At 46.2% G+C, this 27,184-nt stretch overlaps 1 protein-coding gene and 1 non-coding gene across 8 annotated transcripts in view; one reads left to right on the forward strand and one right to left on the reverse strand.

Annotated features, from left to right (window-relative positions):
- The window catches only part of PTAFR (platelet activating factor receptor), a 37,989-nt gene extending 11,097 nt beyond the window's left edge, over window positions 1–26,892 (forward strand). The window contains exons 2-5 of one of the 7 annotated variants that reach the window (XM_049711940.1): window positions 9,744–9,799; window positions 23,305–26,175; window positions 26,207–26,258; window positions 26,397–26,892. In XM_049711940.1, coding sequence (XP_049567897.1) covers window positions 23,321–24,379 — 1,059 coding nt within the window. In that variant the 5' untranslated portion in view covers window positions 9,744–9,799; window positions 23,305–23,320 and the 3' untranslated portion in view covers window positions 24,380–26,175; window positions 26,207–26,258; window positions 26,397–26,892. Of the gene's footprint in view, window positions 1–2,613; window positions 3,035–6,058; window positions 6,725–9,743; window positions 9,800–23,304; window positions 26,176–26,206; window positions 26,259–26,281 lie in introns of those variants that run through there. The other 6 variants (XM_049711938.1, XM_049711945.1, XM_049711934.1 and 3 more) reach the window with 6 other exon arrangements.
- LOC117200245 (small nucleolar RNA SNORA17) lies at window positions 7,339–7,469 on the reverse strand. The gene has a single exon (XR_004481726.2). It is a non-coding gene; the product is annotated as a small nucleolar RNA SNORA17 (small nucleolar RNA).
- Window positions 26,893–27,184: the final 292 nt, after the last annotated feature.

Below are 27,184 nucleotides of genomic sequence, written 5' to 3' on the forward strand. Positions count from 1 at the left end.
CCAGAGGGTGGAAGAAGAGAGAGATTTGGGTATTTATGTCCTGGTTCCCCCTCTGCCTGGTCATTGACGACCAGCTACAACTGCCTATGCAAGGTCACAACTCTTGTCAGGCAGCCTTTTCCAAATAGCTACCCTCTTTGTGTTCCAGCAACTGCCCCCTCTCCTCAGCCCTTCAGATGAAAAGGGCACCCCACTCTTGGCAGCCTTGGACGACTACACTATTCCTTTTGGTTCTCTAGACCTGCCCGCGTCTCTTTAAGTAATCCCTTCCTCCTCAGATTGCCCACGTGGTGTGTGCCATCTCTTTCCAGGACCCTAACTGATACATGTATCTTTTTACAGTTGACTTGACTGATCCGGGTTCCAAACAAGACCCACAGGTTGCATTTGATTTTTTTTTTTTTTTTTTGTCTGCGTTGCATGGCATGCAGGATCTTAGTTCCCTGACCAGGGATGGAACCCGTGTCCCCTGCGGTGGAAGAATGGTCTTAACCACTGGATCGCCAGGGAAGTCCCTGCATTTGATTTTTATATCTCTTAAGTCTCTTTTAATCTAGGGATTCCTAGATTAAAAGCCCCCTCGCCATTCCTCCCACCGCCGTGTTTTCGAAGGAACCGGGTCAGTTCTCCTGTAGATTGTCCTGGACTCACATTCTGGATTTGGCAGATTGCTTCTCTGAAATGCCCTTTAATTTGTTCCTTTGTTGCCTGTATTTCCTACAAACTGAAGTTTGGATCTAAAGGCTTTATTAGATTCAGATTTGGATATATTTTGAAGTAGAACTGACAGAATTGGTAACAGAATGACGTGGGTGTGAGAGAGAGGAGTCAACCTCGGTTTCCTCATCTGTAAAATGCGGATAATAACCTCTGCCTACCTGCCCTGATTATTGATAATCTCAAAGAGTGCTGAACTGCGATTGCTCCGTGCACATACATGAGGGACTATTGAAAACCAGGCGTGAGCCTGGAGTTGAGCCAGGTGTCCTTCAGTCTGTGGTCAAGTTTGATCCTGGAGGTCCCTCTGTGCCTCTGGAACGTGGTGGCTGGGGGATGGCTGAGAAGGTGAAGCCAGTTTGGGAGAAGAGGATCTGGGTTGGGGAGCAGAGCTAGGGCCTCAGCTCTGGTGGATAGTTTGTGTGAAGGTTGAACGTGATGAACAGACCACCACGTTCTCTCCTGTCTCAGGTGCTCAAGGCTCAAAATGCCTCCAAGGGAGATGAGAAGGGATGACCAAACTGGGCCTTTTCAAAGTCCCTCTCAGGAGGCCTGGGCCACATCTTAGGATCTGAGGAGAGTGTGTGAATGAGCACGAGGAAGGAGGTGACGCTGGGCAGTTGTGAGTGAGGGCATGACAGATGTGACACCTGAGCTTGTGAGTGTGCAGGTGAGTAGGGAGATGTAATTATGACTGGGTATCTCTGCATGATGGTGTGTACTGAGTGTATGTGAGCGTGCAAGGGTTGTGTGCTTAGGTGGTTTGAGTGTGTCCACCTGTGTGTGATGGGGTGCAGCTGGGGGAGGGGGCAGATTTTGGCTCTAGTTCTTCACATGTTAAAGGTGGTTTGTCCTTTGAGGTCCATTTTTGGCTTTGATAAGGAGCAGCAGTGGGGTCCCAAAGAGCAGGAGGGGGCCAGTCCAGACACCCAGGGCAGAGCTGAGGCCGGACCCTGCATGGGGCGTCAGGAGCCCGTACTACCACCTCTGCTTTGCACCTGCCCGGCTGTGGGACCCCGGTCCTGTCTAGACCTGTCTCCCGCCCTGTGTGGGAGGCTTTTGGGTTGGCTCTCAGCTGAGGGGCTTGCTTCCTTAGACAGTGTCCTCTGCAGTGCCCGGTGCCTGCGGGGCTCAATAAACGTTTATTGGTTAAATGAATGCGTGGATAAATAGACTGGAAACTGAGGCAGGGAGCTTGGGCCCATCTCTCACCTCTGTTCACACAAAAAGCCTCCACCACCGGAATTTCACAGACACACACGCATGCACACTCACACGCACGCAGCACACTCACACACATGCACGCTCACACACACGCACGCTCACACACACATGCTCACACACATGCACACACACACGCACGCACGCTCACACACATGCACACTCACACACGCACAGGCTCACTGACAGACTCACCTGCGTTCACCTGCTCAGTTGCCCACACCTACTCACCCTCACCTATTCCCTCCAACTCACTCGCTGCCAAACTCCTGCCCCGGGGTCTTGAGAGCCCTCCTCCCTGGCAATCCCAGCCCCGCAGGGCTCTGTCCCCATCGGTTCCTTGGCCTTGGTGCTCCTTGGTCGCCAGGGGAGCCCAGCCGGGCCATGGCACTGACCACAGCAGCTGTCCCGAGTTCCTCCCTTCTCCTCATCCTCTTTATATTCCAGCTGCCTCTCCCTTTCCTCCTTCTCTCCTTTTCTTTTGTCTTTTCTCTCATGCTCATGCACGCACACACACACACACACACACACACACACACACACACACACACACACACACACACACACACACAGGCACTCTTACTGTCTCATCTTTTTCTCTGTAGCTCCCTTGGTTTTTGTCCTCAAATCTCATTCCTCTCATGCTCTCTCTCTGTGTTTACGTTTGTCTCTCTGTGTGTGCCTGTCTCCTCCATCTCTCCTTTCCCCTGACTCTCTCTCTTATTCTGTTTTCTCGCTCACGTCTCCTCTCCCCTCTCCCTCATACTTGTGCTGTCTCGAATGCACGCTCTCACCCCTCTTGCTCTCTCCCTGTCTGCTTCTTCTCTGCCTCCTCCCCAGCTCCCGGCTCGGTGGCCGCTGCCCACACCCCACCCTGCCCCTTTCTCTGCGAGAAACCTCCGAGCAGCACCCAGGGCCTGGGTGACCCAACTCTGAGGTTTCTGTGGAGGGGCCCTGGGGTCATGACGTTTCCTCCTGTGGGTGACTTGGCAGGGATGTGCTCTGTTTCCTCACTTCTGCGATTCCAGACAGCACAGAGGCCGGGGCTGCAGACAGATACTCAGACCTGACAGAGGCAGCCGCTGCCCCGGGACAGGTAAGAGGCGTCCCAGGCCTGGCCGGGCCAGGAGGAGGTGTGTTACAATGTCCTCAGGAGACCAAGGTCATGGCCCCTAGACTGTGTCTAAGCAAACAAGTGCTTCTGTTTTGGGGTTTATTTTTAATTTTTAAAATTAATTAATTAATTCATTTTTGGCTGCGTTGGGTCTTCCTTACTGCGCAAGGCTTTCTCTAGTTGCAGTGAGCGGGGGCTCCTCTTTGTTGCAGCCCACAGGCTCCTCACTGCGGTGGCTTCTCTTGTTGTGGAGCTTGGACTCTAGGCGCGTGGGTTTCAGTAGTTGTGGCACGCGGGCTCAGTAGCTGTGGCTCGCAGGCTCTAGAGCGCAGGCTCAGTAGTTGTGGCGCTCGGGCTTAGTTGCTCTGCGGCAACTGGGATCTTCCCGGACCAGGGCTTGAACCCTTGTCCCCTGCATTGACAGGCAGATTCTTAGCCACTGCACCACCAGGGAAGTCCCAGTGTTTCTGCTTTTAAGGGAATGTTTTGGCATCTTCTTCAGGCCCAGAGGCTCTTGCTTAAAAGGAATTCCTCGTGACCAAACTTTCCCAGGGAATTTACTTCCCTCTTTGGTTCTCTAAGGCCAAGGCAGTGCTGAAGTGACCTCAGAGACCTCACTTGGAAGTGGTGAAGGTGATGAGAGGGGGCTACCTAGATCTCAGGGGCTGGAAGCCATCTGCTTTACCAGCTGTGTGGCCTTGACCATGTCACATCCCCGCTCTGTGCCTCCGTTTCCCAAATTGTCAAATAAGGATAACGCTGTCTCCCCAGCCTGAAGATCAGGAGAGGTAAAGGGTCTGGTACGGCGCTGCGTACTTAGGAATTCACTAGTTGCTGGGTTTTTCCAGGGGGATGATGAAGAGGATAACCAGGTTGCTGGTACAAAGTGCCTGGCTCACAACCTGCTTCCCCAGCAGGTTCCAGGGGGTAGGGACAGAGCACAGGCTGGTAGCCCCTGTCCTTCACTGGCAGGTCCAGATGTGGGTGTGGTGAGTGGAGGCTGCTGCCCAGACACTTGCTCATCTGTAGAGAATGAGGGGACCAGCAGAGTCTCTCCCCAAGCATTCAGGAAGCTCTGATTTAGCTCTTGACTGAATACACAGCTGTGTTCCAGGTGCTTAGAGTGTGTGTGTGTGTGTGCGTGTGTGTGTGAATGAGATGGTGGTGGGGGAGACTATCTGGGGGGAAGACCACCACTCGGCAGCCCCTCCCCCCTTCTTAATTCTACAGGAGGGGACCTTCAGGGTCTAAGTTTGGAACTGAGCTCAGCTGGCTGATGGGAGAAGCATGTCAAAAATTTCTGCAGATCTCTTCAGTTTATAAAGTCCGTTTCAATTCCCCAAATGCCTTACTCTTGACCAAACCCTTTACCACACCCAACCATCTTCCTTTTCGCAATAGTGTTTGAGGTTTGGTTGGGGAGGGGTGTGTGCAGATGAAGATCCCAAGGCTTAGAACTGGGGAGAGACTCACTCTAGGTGGTGGGTGAGATCAGAGCCCAGATCCTCTGATCGTAATTCCTGATCGTAATTCGTATTTCTCTTCAGCCACCCTTGGTTGCTGCTTCCAAAGGAGGAGATATGTGGCTGCTTTGGTACATTGCTGATTTGTTTGCTCATTCATTCATTCATTCAACAAACATTTTCTGAGGGGGAGGGAGGAGCTCACAGTTTTTGATCAATAACCTCGTGCATCAGTTGCTTCATTTTGCACTTATAACTTACCCTATGAGGAAGGTTCTATTATCACCATTTTGCAAATGAAGAAAGAGAGGCTTCAAGGGCTGAAGATCAGCTAGGAAAGAGCAGAGCCAGGTGCAGATCTGAGTCTGTGTGACCGCAGGACCTGTGTCCTGCAACCTACATTTTCCCTTGGGCCAGCCCCTGAAGATGTCAGAATGATTCCTGGTATAACAGAGGTGTGCCCTTGCTGGGGAAACCCAGAGGAAGAAGCACCTCCTTGGGTGCTTCCTCTTCCCTGCCCTGGCTGACTTCCAGGAGGCAAGAAGTGGGGGAGGGTGACTCACAGACAGATACTACCTGGGTATCTTGGACCCAGAAGGAGAGACTCAGGCCAGACTCAGGGTCCCCCAACTCCACAGGGATGTCCTAGATCAGATGAGCAGAGACTGAGTCTCATCAATATAATATATAAACCTGGGATCAGGTGGGCCCCAAGTGAGAAAGAAAGTTGGGAAACTCTGATGCCCAGGCCATCCCCCATCTCTGGGGCCCTAGACCCTGTCCCTGACCTCTTCCCAGACAATGAGCTCCATTCATCCACCAATAAATGTACCTAGCGTGGTGCTAGCCTCCTTGTACTGGAAGCCATGTAGAGCCTAGTGCAGAATTCCCCAGAGATCAGGAAACTTGCTCCCTTTATTTGCCCCTCAAATCCTTCTGTTTCCTGGACAAATGGTAATGAAACCACTCCATGAGGGGAATTTTTAGAGGATATGACCAGAAGCACAGAGGCATGGCCAAGCCAGGGCACAAATGTCAAACATCAGGGGAGGCCAGAATAGGAGGTAACTCACTTATTGAGCATGTTAGAAGTTTACCTGCTTTCAACCTCAAAGCTATACTGTGAGGTCAATGTTGATATCATTTCCGTTTTATTGATGTGAAAACTAGGACTCACAGAAGGGAAATGATTAAACTATGGTGTTTTAAACCTTTATTTTATTTATTTATTTATTTATTTATTTATACTTTTTGGCCGCGCCGCATGGCATGCAGGATCCTAGTTCCCTGAGGATTGAACCCGTGCCCCCTGCAGTGGAAGCGCGGAGTCCCAACCACTGGACCGTCAGGGAAGTCCCTGAACTATGGTGTGTTATTGGTCCCAGGGAATCTAAGGGCTGGGAGTGGCTGAAGCTGGTGTGAGAGGTTTGGAAGTGAAGGATGAGGGACAATGTGACTGTGTGTGTGTGTGTGTGTGTGTGCGCGCGCGTGTGTGTGTGCGTAATGCCTGAGGACCTGTACCCGGGGAGTTCCCAGCCCAGAAGGGAAAGAGAAATCAACAGCCATTATAATGCAGTGTGATTTGTTACGGGAACCAAAGGTGGCGCCTCTAACCCTTTCTGGGGCAGAGAAGTAAGACTAACAGTAGCTAGCATTCACTGAGCTCTTATTATAGATCAGGCATTTTCCATTTAATCCTTACAAAAATGCTATGATGTAGTGTTAGGATTCTTTTTTTTTAAACAGATGAATGAACAGAGGCTTATGGAGGTGAAATTGTCTTGGGCGAGAATCGACTGATAGCATTTTGCCAACTGTCTCTAGCTGCCATAAAAAGATGTGACTGGTTCCCAGAAGTTTTCAGGGTTAATGATATATCTGGAAGCTTGATATAGGTGGCTTCAAGCTGGGGTAAACTTGGGATGAGCTAGATGTGAACGGTTGCAATGACAGGGGTGCTATTTTGAGAAACGTTTGATCTGATCTAATCAGCTGATTGTCTGGATTCCCTGTAGATACAGCTTTTTAGAGCTGTTGATCATGAATACCTGAAATTGTGTTACATTATTCATTGAATCTTCGCACCATGCTGGGAGCTATGTGCTTGAAATATTATCAGCTCCATTTACAGGGGAAGGACCAGAGGCTCAGAGAAGGATAAGCTTGACCATGGTCGTGAAGCCAGGACAGAGACAGGATTTGAACGGAGGTTTGTCTGACGCCAGAGTCTGTGATCTTAACCACTGTCCTTTCCCAAATACTTTATATCCTTTATCTTTTTTTTTTTTTTTTTTTCCACACACAAGCTATTTTATTAAGCCCGCAGGTTCCTTTCCATCAGAGGACATTCACAAGGCCATGACTTCCCCCGGCTCCCCACTGCCCTTGCGGCAGACTGGAGGCGCACGGCCCCCGTGCTGAGTCGCGCACACCCCTCCTGGCTCCACGCCGGCGCACTCTCCTGGAGAACCGAGGGCGGTGCCCTGGGCTCTTCCGGCCGGATCTGTCCTGAAGCCAGTCCTAGAGTGACAGGAGCCACACCTGCAGGTCTGTCCCACTGACCAGCCGCAGAGGACCAAGCTGGGCCCACGGACCTCGGTCTGGACCGTGTTGGCTGGTCATTCTTGCCTAGGTTCACAGGCCAACAGCCGCTGTCCTTCCTTTCCCGCTCATCACTGCACCAGCGGGTCACTCCTACCTGCTGCCGTCACACACCTGGCAACCTCGTGTTCCAGGGCCAGCCAAGAACTAGGAGGGAATGAAAGTGCTTCTACACGACAGGCTTCAGGCTGCCAGTAGACACACCCCCAGCCAGCACAGTCAAGTGTCAGACTATCAATCATCCACACGTCCACGGGCCAGGACGCTGGGCACAGTCAGGCCTCTCTTCTCTCCGCCACCTAACGACACAGATGTGGCACAGCAGCCACACCTGCAACGCCTCTAGGGGCAGCTATATCCTTTATCTTGCTGGGTGCTCACAAAAAGCTCTATAGAGTAGATGTGTTATTGTCCTCATTTTATAGATGAGACCCAAAGAGGGGAAGCAGTTTTACCAAATGTCACACAACCATTAAATAAAAAAGCTGAGCCATATGATTCCGAGTTAAAATTATACAATGTATTTTCAAATCTGCCATCTCTGAGACCCGTTAAAAATTGTTTTTATTGTGGTAAAAAACATGTAAGAGGGATTCGCCCTCTTAACAATTTTAAAGTATTGTTAACTATATGCACATGTTATACCACAGATCTCTGGAACTTTTTCATCTTGCATGACTGAATCTCTGTACACATTGAACATCAACTCCCTGTTTCTCCCTCCCTCCAGCCCCTGGCAACCACCGTTCTATTTTCTGTTTCTGTGAGTTTGATTACTTTAGAAACCTCATATAAGTAGAATCATTCAAGATTTGTCTTTTTGTGATTGTTTTATTTCACTTATTAATATCCTCAAGTTTCATCCATGTTGTAGCATAGGACAGGATTTCCTTCCTTTTTAAGGTTGCATAGTATTCCATTATACCACATTTTGTTTATCCATTCATCTGTTGATGGACATTTAGGTTGCTTCTATCTCCTGGCTATTGTAACTAGTGCTGCTGTGAACCTGGGTATACAAATACTTCTTCAAGATCCTGTTTTCACTTTTTTTTTGGAAATATACCCAGAAGTGAGATTTCTGGATCATTTGGGAGTTCTATTTTTAATTTTTTGTGGAACCTCCACACTGTTTTCCATAGTGGCTGCATCATTTTATATTCCCACCGACAGTGAGTGCATAAGTGTTCCAATTTCTCCACATCCTCACTAACACTTGTTATTTTCTACTTTTATGATTGAGGCCATCCTAATGGGTGATATCTTATTGTGGTTTTGATTTGCATTTCCCTGATGATTAGTGATGTTGAGCATCTTTTCATATGCTTTTTTCCCCCCTGCCTCTTGGCAATTAAAAAAAAATTTAGTTTATTGAAGTATAGTTGATTTATAATGTTGTGTTGATTTCTGCTCTATAGCACAGTGATTTAGTTATACATATATATGTATATATATATATATACATTATTTTCCATATTATTTTCCATTATAGTTTATCACAGGATATTGAATATAGTTCCCTGTGCTATATAGTAGGACCTTGTTGTTTATCCATTCTATATATAATAGTTTGCATCTGCTAATCCCAAACTCGCAATCCATCCCTCCCCATCTTTTCATATGCTTGTTGGCCGTTTGTATATCTTTGGAGAAATGTTTCTTCAAGTCCTTTGCCCATTTTAAAATTTTTTTGTTGTTATTGAGTTGTAAGAGTTCTTTATATATTCTGAATATTAATCCCTTATATTATTTGCAAATATTTTCTACAGTTTGGTAGGTTGGCTTTTACTCAGTTGATTGTTTCCTTTACTACACAGAAGTTTTTAAGTTTGATATAGTTCCAAATGTCTATTTTTCCTTTTGTTACCTGTGCTTTTGGTATCATACCCAAGTAATCATTGCCAATTCCAATGTCATGATGATTTCCCTCTAGGTTTTCCTCTAGGAATCTTATAGTTTCCAGTCTTATGTTTAGGTCTTTAATCCATTTTGAGTTAATTTTTGTATGTGGTTTAAGATAAGGGTCCATCTTCATGCTTTTGCATGTGGATATTCAGTTTTCCAAATACCATTTGTTGAAGAGACTATCCTTTCCTCATTGTGTAGTCTTGGCACCTTTGTCAAAGATCATTTGACCATATATGTAGGGATTCATTTCTGGGCTCTCTATTGTGTTCCGTTGGTCTTCATGTCTGTTTTTATGTCAATACCACACTCTTTTGATTATTGTACTTTGTAATATGTTTTGAAATCATTAAGTGTGAGGCCTCCAGCTTTGTTTTTCTTTCTCAAGATTGTTTTGACTCCCGGGGGTACTTTGAGATTCCTTATGAATTTTAGGATTATTTTTTCTATTTCTACAAAAAATGCCATTGGGATTTTAATAGGGTGTTGAATCTGTAGATCACTTTGGGTAGTATGGACATTTTAGCAATATTAAATCTTCCAATCCATGACCGCAGGATGTCTTTCCATTTATTTGTGTCTTCTTTAATTCCTTTCAGCAATATTTTGCAGTTTTCAGTGTACAACTTTTTTGCCTCCTTGGTTAAGTTTATTCCTAAGTATTTTATTCTTTTTGATGGTATCATAAATGGGATTACTTTCTTAATTTCCTTTTCTCTTAGGCTCATTTTTAAATCCTCATTTTACCAGTGAAGAGACAGAGACACAGAGTCATGGGGTGAGTTTAATGTTTGAACCAGGATTTGATTCCAGCTTCAACGCTGCCTGGCAGGAGTTAAATGAATGCAGAGCAGTCCCTCCCCTGCCTTTGCCCTGTTCAATTCCCCACTTTGGGGAGCAAAGGTAAAAGCAGGGCCCCAGGTCGAAGGCAACTCTTCCCGGGGCCTTGCAGCCTCTGAAGCGCCTGTTCTCAGGCAATAGGACAGGTCTGTGAGTGGATGAGTTGGCCAAGGAGTCGTTTGCTTCCACCAGGGGCCACAGCTCGGCCTGGGAGAGACAGGATGGGCCTTGGAGTTCAAAATCTCACTGGCCACTTCCCAGCTATGTGACTGTGGACAAGTCTGTTTCCTTCTCTGACATCATTTTTTTGCTGGAAAAATGGGCATTTTGTAAAACTCACCTTGCAAGGCTGATTTGAGGAGGAAATACGATCATGGGTAAGAGGTGTCTGTTCATTTAATCAGTGAATGATGCCCAGTGCCCTGAGCTTAGGTGGGCTGGCTCTGGCTCCCCTCCAGTCACGCCCTCCCCCACAGAGCTCGGAGTCCTTGGATCCCGGAGGGAGTGCCCACTTGGAGCCAGTGCCCCTCCCATGCTCCCAGGCTTGCCAGGCTGCGAGGAGCTGCTGATTCATGGAATGTGCGTGAAGTTAGATATGACTGATTTATAGCTTATAAATATTTAGACTTTGTACTCTTGACCCCAAATGGCCCCACAAATGTTAGGGGCCAGTCTGACTGGTAAACCCAACGTCCCAACCCACAGTCCACACTGGGGAAGTAATCAGCACGTAATTCCTTCTGCCCAGATCTCAGTGGTCCCTCTGACTGTCCAGCTGAGGATGGGAGCCCTTTCTCTAGGTCCCCTAAGGGGCTGGGATTGTTTGCAGACAGTATGGGAATGGCAGTCAGTGGGGGTTGGGACTGAATACTCTGCAGGGCAGAGGGTGGGAGATACATGTGGTAGAATTCTTCTTGTCTCCATAAATATTTATGCCCCCCTACCCCACCCCCCAACTAAATGCTGGGCCTGGGCCTGCTGCCCGGCCTTGATCCATCAGGGAGCCCTGCCCACATGTTAAGTTGAGTGGTCTGAGTCTCCTCTTCCTTCTCCCTCCGAATGCTCCTTCCCTTCCTGAGGCGTTGAAAGCTTTGTTGGCATTAGCCCAACACCCTGTCCAGAGCTGGCAGGAAAGCCAGTATGTGGGTTAGAGTCCCTGGGGTCACTGGTGATCCACAGTCCCCTCCCCTGGCTCCAAGTGACTGGGCCAATAGTGAGAGGAAGTCCTGGCCATTTGTGGCTACTTTGCATGCTTATCTTTGGAAACATTGTTTGGCTTATAAGATTTTGCAGATGAAGAAACTGAGGCTCAGAGAGGTGAAGTCACTTGCCCAAGGTCACACAGCAAGTAAATGGCAGAGCCAGTTAAGAAGCCAGGTCTTTCTGACTCCAGAGGCCTTTTCCCTACCCTGCCTTTTCCCCCCAGAGAGACTGGACACCTTTCCTTCATACTAGTTTCCTCTGAATAATTGTCAGGGCTTGGTCATTCATTCATTCAGTCTTTAATGTCTGACACTGAAGATAAAGAGATAAAAATGATCTAGTCTCTGCCCTCAAGAAGCTCTCAGCCTGGCGAGGAAGGGCACAGAAATCAATATTTACAACATACAGTGTCAGATGCTATGCTGAGGAATGTGCCCAGTACCATGGCAACCCAGAGAAGGAGGCAACTCATTCTGCCTGGGGCAAAGAGAGAAGGCATCCCGGAGGAAGCACTCTTTAGATTAGGTCTTCAAAGATGAGTAAGATTTTGCTAGGTAAAGCAATAGGCAAAAGGCATTCTCAGTAGGGGCCACAGCATGTGCAAAGGCACAGAGGTTTGAGGAGAAATAGTTTTTAGAGAAGCAGCAAGAAGTTCATTGTGGCTGGAGTAGAGGGTGAGTGGTAGTAGAGGCTGGTGGGAGATGAGATGGGGAAGGAGCTTGCACTTGGTCCTGGGCAATGGGGAGCCATGGAAGGTGTTAGAACAGGCAAATATGTGGCTGACAGCGTGTGGAGGCACAGCACTGCTCAACATTCAGTGTGCGCGTGAATCACCGGGGAATCTTGTTAAAATACAGATGCTGGAACAGCAGGCCTGAGGTAGAGTCAGGTTCTACATTTCTAACAAGCTCACAGGTGATGTTGCTGCTGCTGGTGCAAGGACCACACTTTGAGTAAATGAGGTTGTAGAGGGCTCACTCTGCCTTGCCTGGAGGCTGCTCTGGGGAGCAGGCAGCCACTGGTGCTCTTTTGTCACTGGAGAGATCAGGCCTCTACCATCTTCTTGGGTCAGCCCTCTTGCAGCCCTCACAAAAGAGTCAATCTTGCTAGTTGCTAGATATTTGTTCACTAGACAAATGTTTGTTAAGCTCCTACTCTGGCCAAGCTTGTGCTGGGTGCTGGGGATGGAGAGAGGAATTGGAAATGCTACTTTCTGGTCCACGTCACCACCATCTCTTGCCTCTGACATAGTCTCTCTGCTTCCACTCTTGTCCCCTACCCTCTATTCTCTGCCCAGCAGCTGGAGAGAGAGATCCTGCTGCTCATGTGCTTGACATAGTCCAGGCCCTCTGATGTTTATAGAATAAAACCCAAACTCCTTACCATGGCATAGGAGTGATTTGGGGTCTGTTGCCCTCAGATCTCATCTTACTCTTCCCATTTCTCTGGGGACAGTGACCTTTCAGTTCCCTGAATGTGACACATTTATTTTTAGCTCAGAATATGATGAACTTATTCCCACTGCAGGCCCTTTGCACGTGACACCCTGTGCCTGGAACATGCTTCTTCTAGATTTTCTCTTGACTTGTTCCTTTTCACGTTTTAGATTTTAGCCAGGGGAAGACACAGGTTTTGTAGGACTCTGAAGCTTATACAATATGTGGGCCCCTCTTTAAGAGACACAAAATTATAAATATACAATTAGGAACAAGGCCTAAGAAGGGGTCTTAAAGCTTAATTCCTTGGCTTCATGGTAGATCTGCCTCTAGTTTCATCTATATGTCACCTCCTCTGAGAAGCCTTCCCTGGTCACTCTATTTTAAGTAGCCCTCTATCCAATCTTCATCATGTCACTATTTTTATTTCTTTTATTGAATTCATCACAATTTGAAATTACCTTGTTCATATATCTCTGTACTTATTTTTGTCTGTTTTCCATGACTAGAGTATAAGCTCCTCAAGGGCCAGAATCTTGCCTGTTTTATTCCCACAGTGTCCCCAACACAGTGCTGGGCAGTCAGCAGGATGTCAGGTGAATGAATGGACATGGGCTTATTCCTCAAGAAGCTAAGGCCTAGTGGCAGAAGGACACACACAGGCAATTTCAGTGAGCTTTGGGAGCCCAGGGGATGGGCACTTAACCGGGTCTTGGGGGAGAGGCAGGATGTGAAAGAGTCGGAGAGGCTTAGGAAAAACTACCTGGAGGAAAGGAGGCCTGAACAGCTTTAAAGGATGATCAGTAGTCAGCTGGGCAGAGAGAGGGAGGGGAGCATGAATGAAGGCGTGGATGTATGAGCCCCCAGACCCAGAGGAGACTAGGCTGGTTACATTTTGGGTGATTTCAAGGGTTCTATTGGTGCAAAGGGATTATGTTTGGGATGAAGGCCAAGGGAGTGGGAGTCACCTGGGGACCTGTGACTGGAGAGAAGGCAGCAGAAGTAGGAAGGGCCTGGGTGGTGGGTATTGGAGGCGCCAAGGACGAGGCTACTGGCAAAGGCAGGGGTTCCGCCCAAGACGTCCACACTGATTCTGGTCCTGTATCTGGAAGGAAGAGGCCTACCTCTGCTGGGCCTCCTGTGAGGGCCGTGTGGACTGGGGAGGCTCTGGGTTCGGAAGGACCTGAGTACACATTGTCTCAGGTTGGGTTCCTGCTTCTCATTTGAGATTAGCACACTGGCATGTTTTTCCTGGAATATTTTAAAGCAAAACTGAGATACTGTGTAATCCTACCTATAAATTCCTCAATATGTGTGTATAATAGATAAGGAATTAAAAATCTAAAAGTATATAACCAATATATCACGATCACAGCCTCACAAAATTAGCATCAATTTCTTTTCTTTTTTTTCTGGCTGTGCCTTGCAGCTTGCGGGATCTTTGTTCCCCGACCAGTGCTGAGTCCTAACCACTGGACTGCCAGGGATCCCAGCATCGATTTCTTAATTCCATCTAATACTTTGTGTTTGAGTTCTCCCAGCTGTCTAACAAATATATATATATATATATATATATATATATATTTTACAGTTAGTTTGTTTAAATCAAGATACATACAAGGTCCACACACAGCCTTTATTTGCTTAACTCAGCTTCTCAAACGAGAATTTGACATTCCACTTCCTTGCCTCTCATTCACTCCTGAACGCATACTTAGGAAACTACTGTCCGTCTGATCAGGGAGATAGATTTCTGAGTGGCCCTGTGCAATGTTTGCTTTCCTGTCTTCATTGTGCTGGATCTCGCTGAGGCTTTTCACACCATTGGCCACTTGCTGCCACACTCTTGAAACTTTCTTCTGTTGGGTCTTGCGTGGTGGTCCCCTGGTCCTCCTCCTTCATCTTGACCATCCTGTTCCTACCTGCAGTGAACATGGTGGTACATGACTCTTTTTGAATTATGGTTTTCTCAGGGTATATGTCCAGTAGTAGGATTGCTGGGTTGTATGGTAGTTCTATTTTTAGATTTTTAAGGAACCTCCATACTGTTCTCCATAGTGGCTGTATCAATTTACATTCCCACCAACAGTGCAAGAGGGTTCCCTTTTCTCCACACCCTCTCCAGCATTTATTGTTTGTAGATTTTTTGATGATGGTCATTCTGACCGGTGTGAGGTGATACCTCATTGTGTTTTGGTTTGCATTTCTCTAATGATTAGTGATGTTGAGCATTCTTTCATGTGTTTGTTGGCAATCTGTATATCTTCTTTGGAGAAATGTCTATTTAGGTCTTCTGCCCATTTTTGGATTGGATTGTTTGTTTTTTTGATACTGAGCTGCATGAGCTGCCTATAAATTTTGGAGATTAATCCTTTGTCAGTTGCTTCATTTGCAAATATTTTCTCCCATTCTGAGGATTGTCTTTTCATCTTGCTTATGGTTTCCTTTGCTGTGCAAAAGTTTTGAAGTTTCATTAGGTCCCGTTTGTTTATTTTTGTTTTTATTTTCATTTCTCAAGGAGGTGGGTCAAAAAGGATCTTGCTGTGATTTATGTCATAGAGTGTTCTGCCTATGTTTTCCTCTAAGAGTTTTATAATGTCTGGCCTTACATTTAGGTCTTTAATCCATTTTGAGTTTATTTTTGTGTATGGTGTTAGGGAGTGTTCTAATTTCATTCTTTTACATGCAGCTGTCCAGTTTTCCCAGCACCACTTATTGAAGAGGCTGTCTTTTCTCCATTGTATATTCTTGCCTCCTTTAACAAAAATAAGGTGGCCATATGTGCGTGGGCTTATCTCTGGGCTTTCTATCCTGTTCCATTGATCTATATTTCTGTTTTTGTGCCAGTACCATATTGTCTTGATTACTGTAGCTTCGTGGTATAGTCTGAAGTCAGGGAGCCTGATTCCTCCAGCTCCGTTTTTCTTTCTCAAGATTGTTTTGGCTATTCGGGGTCTTTTGTGTTTCCATACAAATTGTGAAATTTTTTGTTCTATTTCTGTGAAAAATGCCATTGGTAGTTTGTTAGGGATTGAATTGAATCTGTAGATTGCTTTGGGGAGTATAGTCATTTTAACAATGTTGATTCTTCCAAGAATCCAAGAACATGGTATATCTCTCCATCTGTTTGTATCATCTTTAATTTCTTTCATCAGTGTCTTATAGTTTTCTGCATACAGGTCTTTTGTCTCCTTAGGTAGGTTTATTCCTTGGTATTTTATTCTTTTTGTTGCAGTGGTAAATGAAAGTGTTTCCTTAATTTCTCTTTCAGATTTTTCATCATTAGTGTATAGGAATGCGAGAGATTTCTGTGCATTAATTTTGTATCTGGCTACTTTACCAAATTCATTGATAAGCTCTAGTAGTTTTCTGGTGGCATCTTTAAGAGTCTCTATGTATTGTGTCATGTCATCTGCAAACAGTGACAGTTTTACTTCTTCTTTTCTGATTTGGATTCCTTTTATTTCTTTTTCTTCTCTGATTGTCATGGCTAGGACTTCCAAAACTATGTTGAATAATAGTGGTGAGAGTGGACAACCTTGTCTTCTTCCTGATCTTAGAGGAAATGGTTTCAGTTTTTCACTATTGAGAATGATGTTGGCTGTGGGTTTGTCATATTTGGCCTGTATTATGTCTACTTTCTGGAGGGTTTTTATCATAAATGGGTGTTGAATTTTGTTGAAAGGGAAGTGCAGAGTCTTAACAATTGGACTGCCAGGGAAGTCCATTCTCTTCTAATGTTGGGCTCTTCAGGGTTTAACCCTGGATCCTCCTGGGTGTTTCTCAGGCACTCCACCTGTGATATGGCCCCTACGAAGTTCATCCTCTATGCCCCACACTCTTCTTCCTCAGTGTCATCTCCGTGAAGACAGACGCCACCCAGCTCCATTCATCTGGGCCAGACAACCTGGCCATCCGTGTCTCCTCCCTTTCTCTCAACCACTATCCCGTGCATCTCTAAGTTCTGTCCATTCTATCTCCCAAATCATTCTCACAGCCATCCATTTCCATCCTCTCTGCCATGTTCCAAGCTTCCCTTTGGTGCTCTGGACAGTTGCAGTTATCTCTTTGTTATCTCCCTGCCTCTGACCTGAGGCCCCTCCAATTCATTCTGTACACAACAGTCAAAGCCATATTCCATAAACCTGAAACTCCACATCCTTCAATGACTCCCCATTTCCAGCAGAATCAAATACAAACTCCTTTAGCCTAGTATGCAAGACTCTACTTCAGTTGACTGATGCTTGCTTTGTAGGTCCTGTCTCTCCTCACCACCACCCCACCCACCTTTTAAGTTTTAGCCAAACCAAACTTCTCAAGTTCCCTGAGAACAGGCACATCCTCTCCTGTTCTTCCAGACGTCTTCCTCTCTCCCAGCTGCATCTGGCTAACTCCTTGTCTTCCTTCAGCATAAGCAGGAGTCGTTCCTGACCGTCAAGTCTGGGTCACGGGCACACTCAGAATGACCCTGACATCTAGAACCTCCACCATCCTAACACTAAGCACCTATCTATTTCTGAATCTCTCTCTTGCAAAATGGCCTGTGAGCCACTGAAGGACAAAGACGAGGTCTGTTCTCAGAAGCCTCAGGACTCTGCCCAGGCCAGCAGCAGTGAGTTTGTCCAGAGAAGGCATGAATGAGTGACTGAATGGGTGAGCTGGGCTATTCTGTGTGTGCCCCATTCACATGGTGAGACTATTTTTTTTTAAATCAATTAATACCAAAAAAAAAACCCCCAAACCCCTCGAAATCCATGATGAACAAAATACCAAAAGTTTAAATGAAGACAGGATCATAATAGTGCCAGGTAGGGCCGTATTAGAGCCTGGGGCAAAAGGAAGCATCAGTTATACTGATTTTGATTCTTCAAATGATGGCATCCAAATATTATTTATCTTGATTACTGAGGTTTTGGGCGCTCCCTTAAATTTTGTACCCAGGTGAGCACCTCATGAGCCTTATTCAAATCCTGATCCTCATGGGAAGACTTTCTCAACAGGCCTGGGCAGGGGTGGCATAAGGGGCAGGGACCAGGAGGATGTCCTGAGTGGAGTCCTTTGCCTGGAGAAGGATAGTTTCTGGAGGACAGTTGTCCCTACTCCACTGTGCTGGAGCCTAAACCCAAGAAGAGGACAGGACTTACTTAGGGGTGGGGATAGGGTGTTGGGGGTGGATAGGGATGTGACTTCCTCAAAGACCCAGAGTGAGCACCACACACCTCCCAGCTGTGGGCTGCTCCCCACCCCCGCCTCTCGGGCCCCAGGAACAGGGTCCCCTAAGGCACAAGGGTCCAGCAGGAAAAAGAAACAAGGCCAGTCCCAGATGAATGGGCGTCTTAGGCTCAAAGGAAATGGGGGGAAGGGGCGGGGTGGTGAACTGAGACTGTGGAGCATTGATTTTCAAATTTTCTGGCCTCAGGATCTCTTTATATTCTTAAAAATTATTGAGGGCCCCAGAGAACTTTTGTTTACATGGGTATACCTACCAATATTTACCGTCTTCAAAATGAAAACTAAGACATTCTAAAAATTTTTGTTTTTAAATGTAAAAACCAATAATAAACTCGTTTCATGTTAACATAAATAATGTTTTTAGTGGAAAATAACTAAAGTTTTCAAAACATAAACAATTTAGGGAGAAGAGTAACATTGATTTACATCTTTTTTTTGCCCATGTCTTTAATGTTGGGTTTAATAGAAGACAGCTGGATTCTCGTATTCACTTCCACACTCAGTCTATTGTGATATGTTGTTTTGGTTAAAGTATATGAAGAAAATCTGCCCTCACACAGATGTATGTGTATTTGTAAAGGGAGGAATATTTTAATGGCTTTTTCAGATAACTGGTGATACTCTTCTTTGATTCTACATCAGAACTCCACAAATGGTAGTTTCTTAAAAGTTAGTTGCAATGTATACTGAATCATATCAACAAACTTTTTGTCATCCGTGAACAAGGCAATGTATTGGTCTATCTTGCCCTTTGAATCTTTTACCTCTATGTAATTTTGAAACATCATGCTTTCCTCATTTGGAAAATATTGGTTCACTGAGATATACAGGTCTTCCAGATATTGACTTTTCATTATAAGATATCAAACAATTGTATTAATTAATGTCACTACCAATCTCATCAGAAAATTCTTTGGATATTGGAAAGCTGTCAAGCTCATGCTGGCAGATACAGATTTTCCAAACATTTTAATCTTTTCTTGGAAGTTCAAATTTTAATCATGGCAGCAAAATCCCATCATCGGTTTTACTTAAAGTGACAGGATCGCTTTATTTCCATAGTGACTTTTTGAGAAAAAAGTCTGCCAGATACCCAAGTCTCTGAAAAGCCATAGTTTGTCAGTCATTTTTTCAAGTGATAATGATGATCCAAAAAACAGCTCAGCTCACAGCTCAAACAGTGGCATTGGGTCTTTTTCTGAAGACAACCACACTACTCCAGTTTGCAGCAGAGATGTTTCATGTGTATTTCCCATTCCGATACACAGATTATTAAAAGGATGTGTACTGGGCTTCCCTGGTGGCGTAGCGGTTAAGAATCCGTCTGCCAATGCAGGGAACACGGGTTCGAGCCCTGGTCCGGGAAGAGCCCTCGAGCCGCAACTACTGAGCCCATGTGCTACAACTACTGAAGCCCGCGTGCCTAGAGCCCATGCTCCACAACAAGAGAAGCCACCGCAATGAGAAGCCCACTCACTGCAACAAAGAGTAGCCCCCGCTTGCCACAACTAGAGAAAGCCCGTGTCCAGCAACAAAGACTTAATGCAGCCAAAAATAATAAGAATTTTAAAATTTATTTTAAAAAATATAATAAAAAAATAAAGTGAAATTGGCTTTTTTTTTTTTACGCTGAATGCGTAGCTGTGAAAGATATGACTCCTATGATAGTTTGGCACCCCTGCCTTGACTGGTGCTAAGGAGCCAGCAGTTTTGCTCACCCTTTTGTAATGTCGGTGCAAATGTCAGTCAACTCAGTGAAGAAGACAAATAATGTCTTGGTATTATTATGATGATCATTTTGACCTCATGGATTCCCTGAAAGTTTTCATAGACCTCCTCTCTCATCCCTCATTTACATGGACCACCCTTTGAGAGTTACTGTCTTACACCTATGGGATCAGATGGCAGGGTCACCTTTAGGAGTGGAAAAGATCCCAGCTGAGTAGAAGCTAGCAATTTGCTGCTGAGGAAGCAGAATAAAAGTATGTAATTCAAATCAACTATGTAATTCACAATGCAACTTGAGGGTGAGTTTTTTGTTTTTAAAGGAATCGCAATGATTTCTTGGAATAATTGAACCTACATTTATTTAATTAACATAGACAAACCACTACCATATACTAAATAGAACAAAGAACAAAATTTTTCTCAATCAAGAGAAAAATTCTAATTACAGCCAGTCGTTTCTTTAAACTCACCTGTAAGTATCTATAGACTTCTCCAAGTGTTTCCACTGTTCTGGGGCTCCCTAAGGGGTGGGTGTAATTAACAAGGCTTATTACCCATTCCTTTTATTTATTGATTCATGGTGCTGGGAATAGTGTTGATTAGGCAGACAAGGTCCTTGATCTGCCAGTGCTCACAGTCAAGTGGGAGAGTGTGAAACGATCATACAAACATGAATACGATTACAATTGTGCTAAGATTTAAGAAGAAGTATAGGGAGCTTTGAGATGGGACTTGACCTGACCTGGAGGTCATTGAAGACCTCCCTGAAGAAGTGAAATTCAGCTAAGGTCTGAAACATGAGTTGGAGTTGGCCAGGTGGCAGTGGGGTGTGGATAGGGAAGCATGTTCAAGGCAGTGGCATGGTATGTGTGCAGGCTGAAGCAGGAGAGTTCTGGGTGAGTTTGAAGACCCACCTGGGAAGTCCATTTTGGCTGGAACCTGGTGAGAAGGTGGCATGAGATGAGGGTGGAGTGGCAGCCAGAGGTCAGGGCAAGGGCCATCAGGTGGCCTTTTTTCCAGTTCCTGGAACCTACCAATCTCTTTCCTGCCATAGTGCTAGACTCATGCAGATCCCTCTGCCTGGAACTCTCTTCCTAGGCTCTTCTTTCAGGCCTCAATGGAAATGTCACCTCCTTTCAAACTAGATACCTTGGGACTTCCCTGGTGGTGCAGTGGTTAAGAATCTGCCTGCCAATGCAGGGTACACGGGTTTGATCCCTGGTCGGGGAAGGTCCCACATGCCACAAAGCAACTAAGCCCATGTGCCACAACTACTGACCCTGCGCTCGAGAGCCCGTGAGCCGCAATTACCGAGCCCATGTGCTACAACTACTGAAGCCCACGTGCCTAGAGCCCGTACTCCACAACAAGAGTAGCCACTGCAATGAGAAGCCCGCTCACTGCAAAGAAGAGTAGCCCCTGCTCGCCACAACTAGAGAAAGCCCGTGTGCAGCAACGAAGACCCAATGCAGCCAAAAATAAATAATAAATAAATAAATAAATTTATATTAAAAAAGTAGATCTCTGTTTTCTTCTCCATGTCAGCACCCTATTTTCTTTGTATAGCAGCTATGTTTGTTTACACTGCTTTTGTCTATCGCCCCCATGAGACTCTAAGTTCCCTGAAGGCAGGGTCCTGTCGGTCATGTTCACCCTGCCTCTCCTGTGTTTGGCAGTGAGCCTGACACGCAGTTGGTGCTCAGAGATATTTTTGGTTGAATGTATGAATGAACATATGAAGACAGAGCTAGATTTGAGATCCTGGCTCCATCCCTTAATGCTGTGTGACCTTGGACAAGTCACATAACCACCCTATACTCCGTTTCCTATTCTGTAAAATGGGGATCTTACTTCCTATCTCAAAGGGCTTTCGCGAGACTCAAAGGTAGTGCGTGTGGAAGCACTGAGCAGGGTGCCTGGCTCCAAAAGAGATGCTCTTAAGTGTTAATTGTCTTCCTTGCTTCTCACTGCCTATTCCCTGCTTTTTTCACTCTGCTATGACATATGGTGGGCCTTGGGCCTAGCTTAATCCCGAGTCTCTTGCCATCCCATCCCCCTCAGCTGCAACACAAACATAAGAGGGGCTTCCAGGCTCACGTGATGGCGACATAGTGGGAGGGACAAGAGGGGAGGGAGGAACTGGTTTTTCTGGACAGTGGATGGGGACAAAGAACTGTTGAAAATGAACCAGACTTTGGGTAGTGCGATTATGGCTACTTTTAATCTTCTTTCATATATAGTTGAATCTTGAACAACACAGGAATTAGGGGCGCCACCCTCCCCGCAGTTGAAAATCTTCTTATAACTTTACAGTTGTCTCTCCTTCTGTGGGGTTCCGTATCTGTGGATTCATCCAACCATGGGTCGTGTAGTATTGTATTTTTGTATTGTATTGTATTGTATTAATCAAAAAAAAAATCCATGTATAAGTGGACCCACACAGTTCAAACCTGTGTTGTTCAAGGGCCAACTGTACTTAAAACAAACACCTTTTTGTTTTGAAATAATCTTAGGCCTTCAAAAAAGTTGCAAAATAGTACAAAGAGTTCATTATATGCCCTTTACCCAACATTCTCAATTTATAAAACCATAGTACAATGATCAAAACCAGGAAATGAACATGTTTACAGTATTATCTAAATTATAGACCTTATTTGAACTTCACCAGTTTTCCCCTAACAATATTTCTGTTCCCGGGTACAATCCAGCATCCCACTTTGCACTTAGTTGTCCTATGTCTCCTTTATATCCTCTGATCTATGATAGTTCCTCAGTCTTTCCTTGTCTTTCGTGACCTTGACACTATTGATCAGTCATTTCGTAGAATGCTGCACAATTTGGCTTTGTCTGATGTTTTCTCATGGCTAAATTGAGATTATGCATTTTTGGCAAGAATACCACAAGTGGTGTTGTGTCGTTGTCAGTACATTGTACCGGGGGTACGTGATGTTGACATGTCTTACTAATGATGATGCTACTCTTGTTTACTTGGTTAAAGTATTGTCTATTGGGCTTCTCCATTGTATACTTTTCTTTTAAAATTATACTTAAAAATTTTTAATTACTAAAGCAATGCACACTCCTAAAAAGTTTAAACAAACAAACAAAAATGTAAAGTAATTATACTTCCCACCAAGCCCACCTCACCTTTCCAGAGGTTTCACCACTGTCATCGCTTTGAGGGGTATCCTTCTAGATCATTTTCTATGTCATATACAAGTACATAATGGGGTCATACCAACTTTTTTGTTTTGTTTTGTTTTACTTAACAATATTATCCAGGGACAACTTTACATGGCAGTACAATCAGATCTAACTCATTCTTTCTAATATATAGCTACTATTTCATTCTCTGGGTGACTCTAATATACATCTGTGTATTTTCTAGATTTTGTATGGGCATGTGAATTATTTTTTAACATAAGGCATTTTACCATCAAAATTTTTATCTCAAATTTCATCACTAGAACAATATTCAAATTTTGTCAGAAATTAAAAACCATAGAATTTAAATTAAAAAAAATTTAATTTCCATCTGTTTCATCACCAGGAATAGATTATCTAAAACTCTAAGTCAAAACAAGCTAAAGAATAAAAAAGTATATTTTTAAATGGAACAAGAGAAAAGAAACTGAACTGCCACTGATTTTATTGAATGTCAGAGGCCATTCATTTAAAAAACACACCATTATTTTATGTAGGAAGAAAAAAAATGCCAATTAATTGGAAAATGCCACCAATTTTAGAGTGTTTAAAATGTGCAAAATGAGAGTCTTGGAACTGAGTAAATCAGATAGTCCCTTGTTAGCCCTTCATTAACCGGAATCTCTGTGTGGTCTTCCAGGCACAGGTAGGATCCTATGACCAGCTGCCCACTCCAGCCCACCGTGATGGAGGCAAATGATTCCTCTCGTGTGGATTCTGAGTTCCGATACACCCTCTTCCCAATTTTTTACAGCATCATCTTTGTGTTGGGGGTCCTCGCCAACAGCTATGTGCTGTGGGTCTTTGCCCACCTGTACCCTTCCAAGAAATTCAACGAGATAAAGATCTTCATGGTGAACCTCACCATGGCTGACCTGCTCTTCCTGGTCACCCTGCCCCTGTGGATCCTCTACTACTACAACGAGGGCAACTGGATTCTTCCTGAATTCCTGTGCAACCTCGCTGGCTGCTTCTTCTTCATTAACACCTACTGCTCAGTGGCCTTTTTGGCCGTCATCACTTATAACCGCTTCCAGGCTGTAACACAGCCCATCAAGACCGTTCAGGTCACCACCCGCAAGCGTGGCATCCTTTTGTCCCTGATCATCTGGGTGGCCATTGTGGCCGCTGCATCCTACTACCTCATCCTGGACTCCACCAACACAGTGCCCAACAAGACGGGCTCAGGCAACATCACACGCTGCTTTGAGCACTACGAGAAGGGCAGTATCCCAGTCCTCATCATCCACGTCTTCCTCGTGTTCAGCTTCTTCCTCGTCTTCCTCATCATCCTCTTTTGCAACCTGGTCATCATCGTCACGCTGCTCACGCAGCCGATGCAGATGCAGCACAATGCAGAGATCAAGTGCCGGGCGCTCTGGATGGTCTGCACGGTGCTGGCTGTGTTCATCATCTGCTTTGTGCCCCACCACATTGTACAGCTGCCCTGGACCCTGGCTGAGCTGGGCTTCCAGAAGAGCAACTCCCACCAGGCTATTAACGATGCACATCAGGTCACTCTCTGCCTCATTAGTACCAACTGTGTCTTAGACCCCATCATCTACTGTTTCCTCACCAAGAAGTTCCGTAAGCACCTAACGGAGAAGTTTTACAGTATGCGCAGCAGCCGGAAATGCTCCCGGCTCACCACGGAGACAGGCACCGAAGTGGTCATGCCGCTCAAACAGGTCCCTGTCAATTCCCTCAAAGATTAGGCCCAGATTGTTTGGAGCCCAGAGGCTTATCCTCCATGGACATCATGGAGGGACCTGGGGGAGGAAGGGGTGTCTGATGCGGCCCTGGCATCTGCTCCCTGGGCACTGGTGGCCCATTAGGTATGGAGGCTACCTCACCAAGGTGTCGATGCTGGGTAGAGCCAGACTGCTGGGAAATCCAGAACTTGAACGAGCCCTTTCAGGCACCTTTGGGCACATGCCATAATAACCTTGGTTGGTAACCTCATCCCGAGCGCCTGAGTCTGACAGCTCTGGAAGGAATGTCAGGGCCAGGGGCAGTCCTTGGGGGTTGACACTGAGCCACCCAGTTCATCCTACCAGGACAGCAGTCCCAAATGAGTAAGTCCTAAAGTTTTGGGCAACCACTCCCTTTATCACTAAAAAGTCAGAGAAGGGGTTTTGGAAAAGGGACGCTCCCCTCGCTGCATGGCACCGTCTTTGGGATAGACTTTTAAGCTAGGATGGTGCTGCCCAGTCTCTACCTAAAGGCACAAGGTCTTTGTGGCACTCTCAGGGGAAGTGGCTTGGTGGAACCCTCTCGCGAGTCATGCAACAACCTGTATTGAGTGATGACCAGAGAAGATAAAACATGCATACACCGAAAGCTAGGATGGGGAGCCTGTCTCCTGGGGCAGATGTGTGTTTCCGCACAGGCCTCACCTCAGGCCTGGGGCAGCTCTGGGGCAGCGGGAGAGACACAACACCCACATCCACCTTCTGTCTCAACAAGGGACCCTGAAGAAGTAACTCCTGCAGCACAGCCACCCACTGTGGGTGGGCAAAGTCCCCTCAAAGCCAAATTGGGGCCCTCCAGGCCACTGCGATGCCCAGAGGCTTCCGTGGGAAAGGGCAGTTAGGCTGAGAAGTACCTGCAGGAAGGCCTCCAGAGTGGAAGGAGTCCGTAGCTCCCCTCCCCACCTCACCTTCTGAGAGGCCCCTCTGACTTAGCTGCCACGAGCTGAGAAGAGCAACTAGAATCCCAAGGGCGGGCAGGCACTTTGAGTTCTGGGTGCAGAAGAGAGGTGAAAACTTCTCTTGAGGAGTTCTAGATGCCCGAGCCTCCTCTCGCACCCTGAGCACCTGCAGTGTGAACCTGACAGCCTCAGACGCAGGGGCTAGGAGGAGCCTTCCCTGGTTTCCAGAAATCGTCTTCCCTTCCAGCCAGTGACCCCACAAAGCTGAGATCCTCGTTTCCCGCATACTGGGCTGATTTTGATAAATGCCTCCCAATGGGCCAGAGACCTGCTTGGGTCTGGGGTGGCAGTTGTGGGCTGGACTTAGCAGGTGGTGACTAGGTGGATAGTGCAGCGGACTTGAACTTCGGGGTCACACAGACCCAGGTTCAAGCTGTGGCTTTGTCACTTCCTGCCCAGGGCCTGTGAACTGAGTTTCCTACCTCATAGAGTTATGAGGAGCAGATACCTCTAGGTCAGGCTGACTGCTCATCCCAGATTCTCCCGTCTTCTGAGAATTTGTTCCCCCGACCCTCCGATAGGCGCTGAAGGGATGAGAGGTGAGCGTCTGTCTCTAGTGGGGCCAGTCAGGTTCTCGCTTGGGAATAAGCAGCAAGATTCAGGGATGCTCTTTCAGGCTCTGCAGGCCACTTACCGGAACACATTTAAACTCTGGAGCTGTGTGTGTGTGTGTCTGCGTGTGTGTGTGAGGTGTGTGTGTCTGCATGTCTGTGTGTGAGGTGTGTGTGTGTGTCTGCATGTATGTGTGAGTGTGTGAGGTATGTGTCTGCATGTTTGTGTGTGAGGTGTGTGTGCATGTGTGTATGTGTGTGCGCGTGTGTATGTGTGTGAGGTGTGTGTGTGAGGTGTGTGTGCACGTGTGTATGTGTGAGGTGTGTGTTTGCGTGTATGTGTGAGTGTGTGTGAGGTGTGTGTCTGCATGTTTCTGTGTGAGGTGTGTGTGCGCGTGTGTATGTGTGTGCGCGTGTGTTTGTGTGTGAGGTGTGTGTGTGCGTGTGTATGTGTGAGTGTGTGTGTGAGAGGTGTGCGTGTGTGTGTGAGAGGTGTGCATGTGTGTGTGTGTGAGGTGTGTGAGTGTGGCCAGCGGGCCAGGGTTGAGGGAGGCACCTGTATGAATGTAGTAGAGAAAATGGCTCTGCTCAGAGAGAAGACAGAGGTGTGCAGAGCAAGGCAGAGACCGGGGGGACCGCAGGGGCCTGGAGAGAGGAGGGGCCGTGCTTCCAGGGGCCTGCTGGCTCCCTTCCTCCAGGCCCAGCCCTTCTCGAAGCTCAACATCTGCGCTGCTTCCTTCGGGTCCTTGTGAGATTCCCTTTTAGGATACATTCTCTTATTTTGCTTAAGCTGATTTGAGTGATTATCTATTACTTGCAACCGAAAGAGTTCTGAATGAGATAAATGCTTGTATGCTAAAGCACAGTGTTTCTTGAATTTCAGCCGTTTGTGTACTCCCCTCGTAAATTTTGCAATATCCATGTACCATCTGTATGTTTACTCAAGAAATATATTTCTCTAAATCGAGTCACTTTTTAAAACTTTCACCTGTTTAAAAGAATGCTTTAGAACTAAATTGTAAATGAAAACAAATGCCACCTGCCACACATAGAAGGTAAAAATAAACACAAAACACAAATATTAAAATCAAGGGACTTCCCTGGTGGCGCAGTAGTTAAGAATCCGCCTGCCAATGCAGGCGACACAGGTTCAAGCCCTGGTCCGGGAAGATCTTACATGTCGCAGAGCATGCGTCACAACTACTGAGCCTGCGCTCTAGAGCCCGCGTGCCACAACTACTGAGCCTGCAAGCCACAAT

The sequence above is a fragment of the Orcinus orca genome, chromosome 1, assembly GCF_937001465.1.
Source record: "Orcinus orca chromosome 1, mOrcOrc1.1, whole genome shotgun sequence".
Taxonomy (NCBI): domain Eukaryota; kingdom Metazoa; phylum Chordata; class Mammalia; order Artiodactyla; family Delphinidae; genus Orcinus; species Orcinus orca.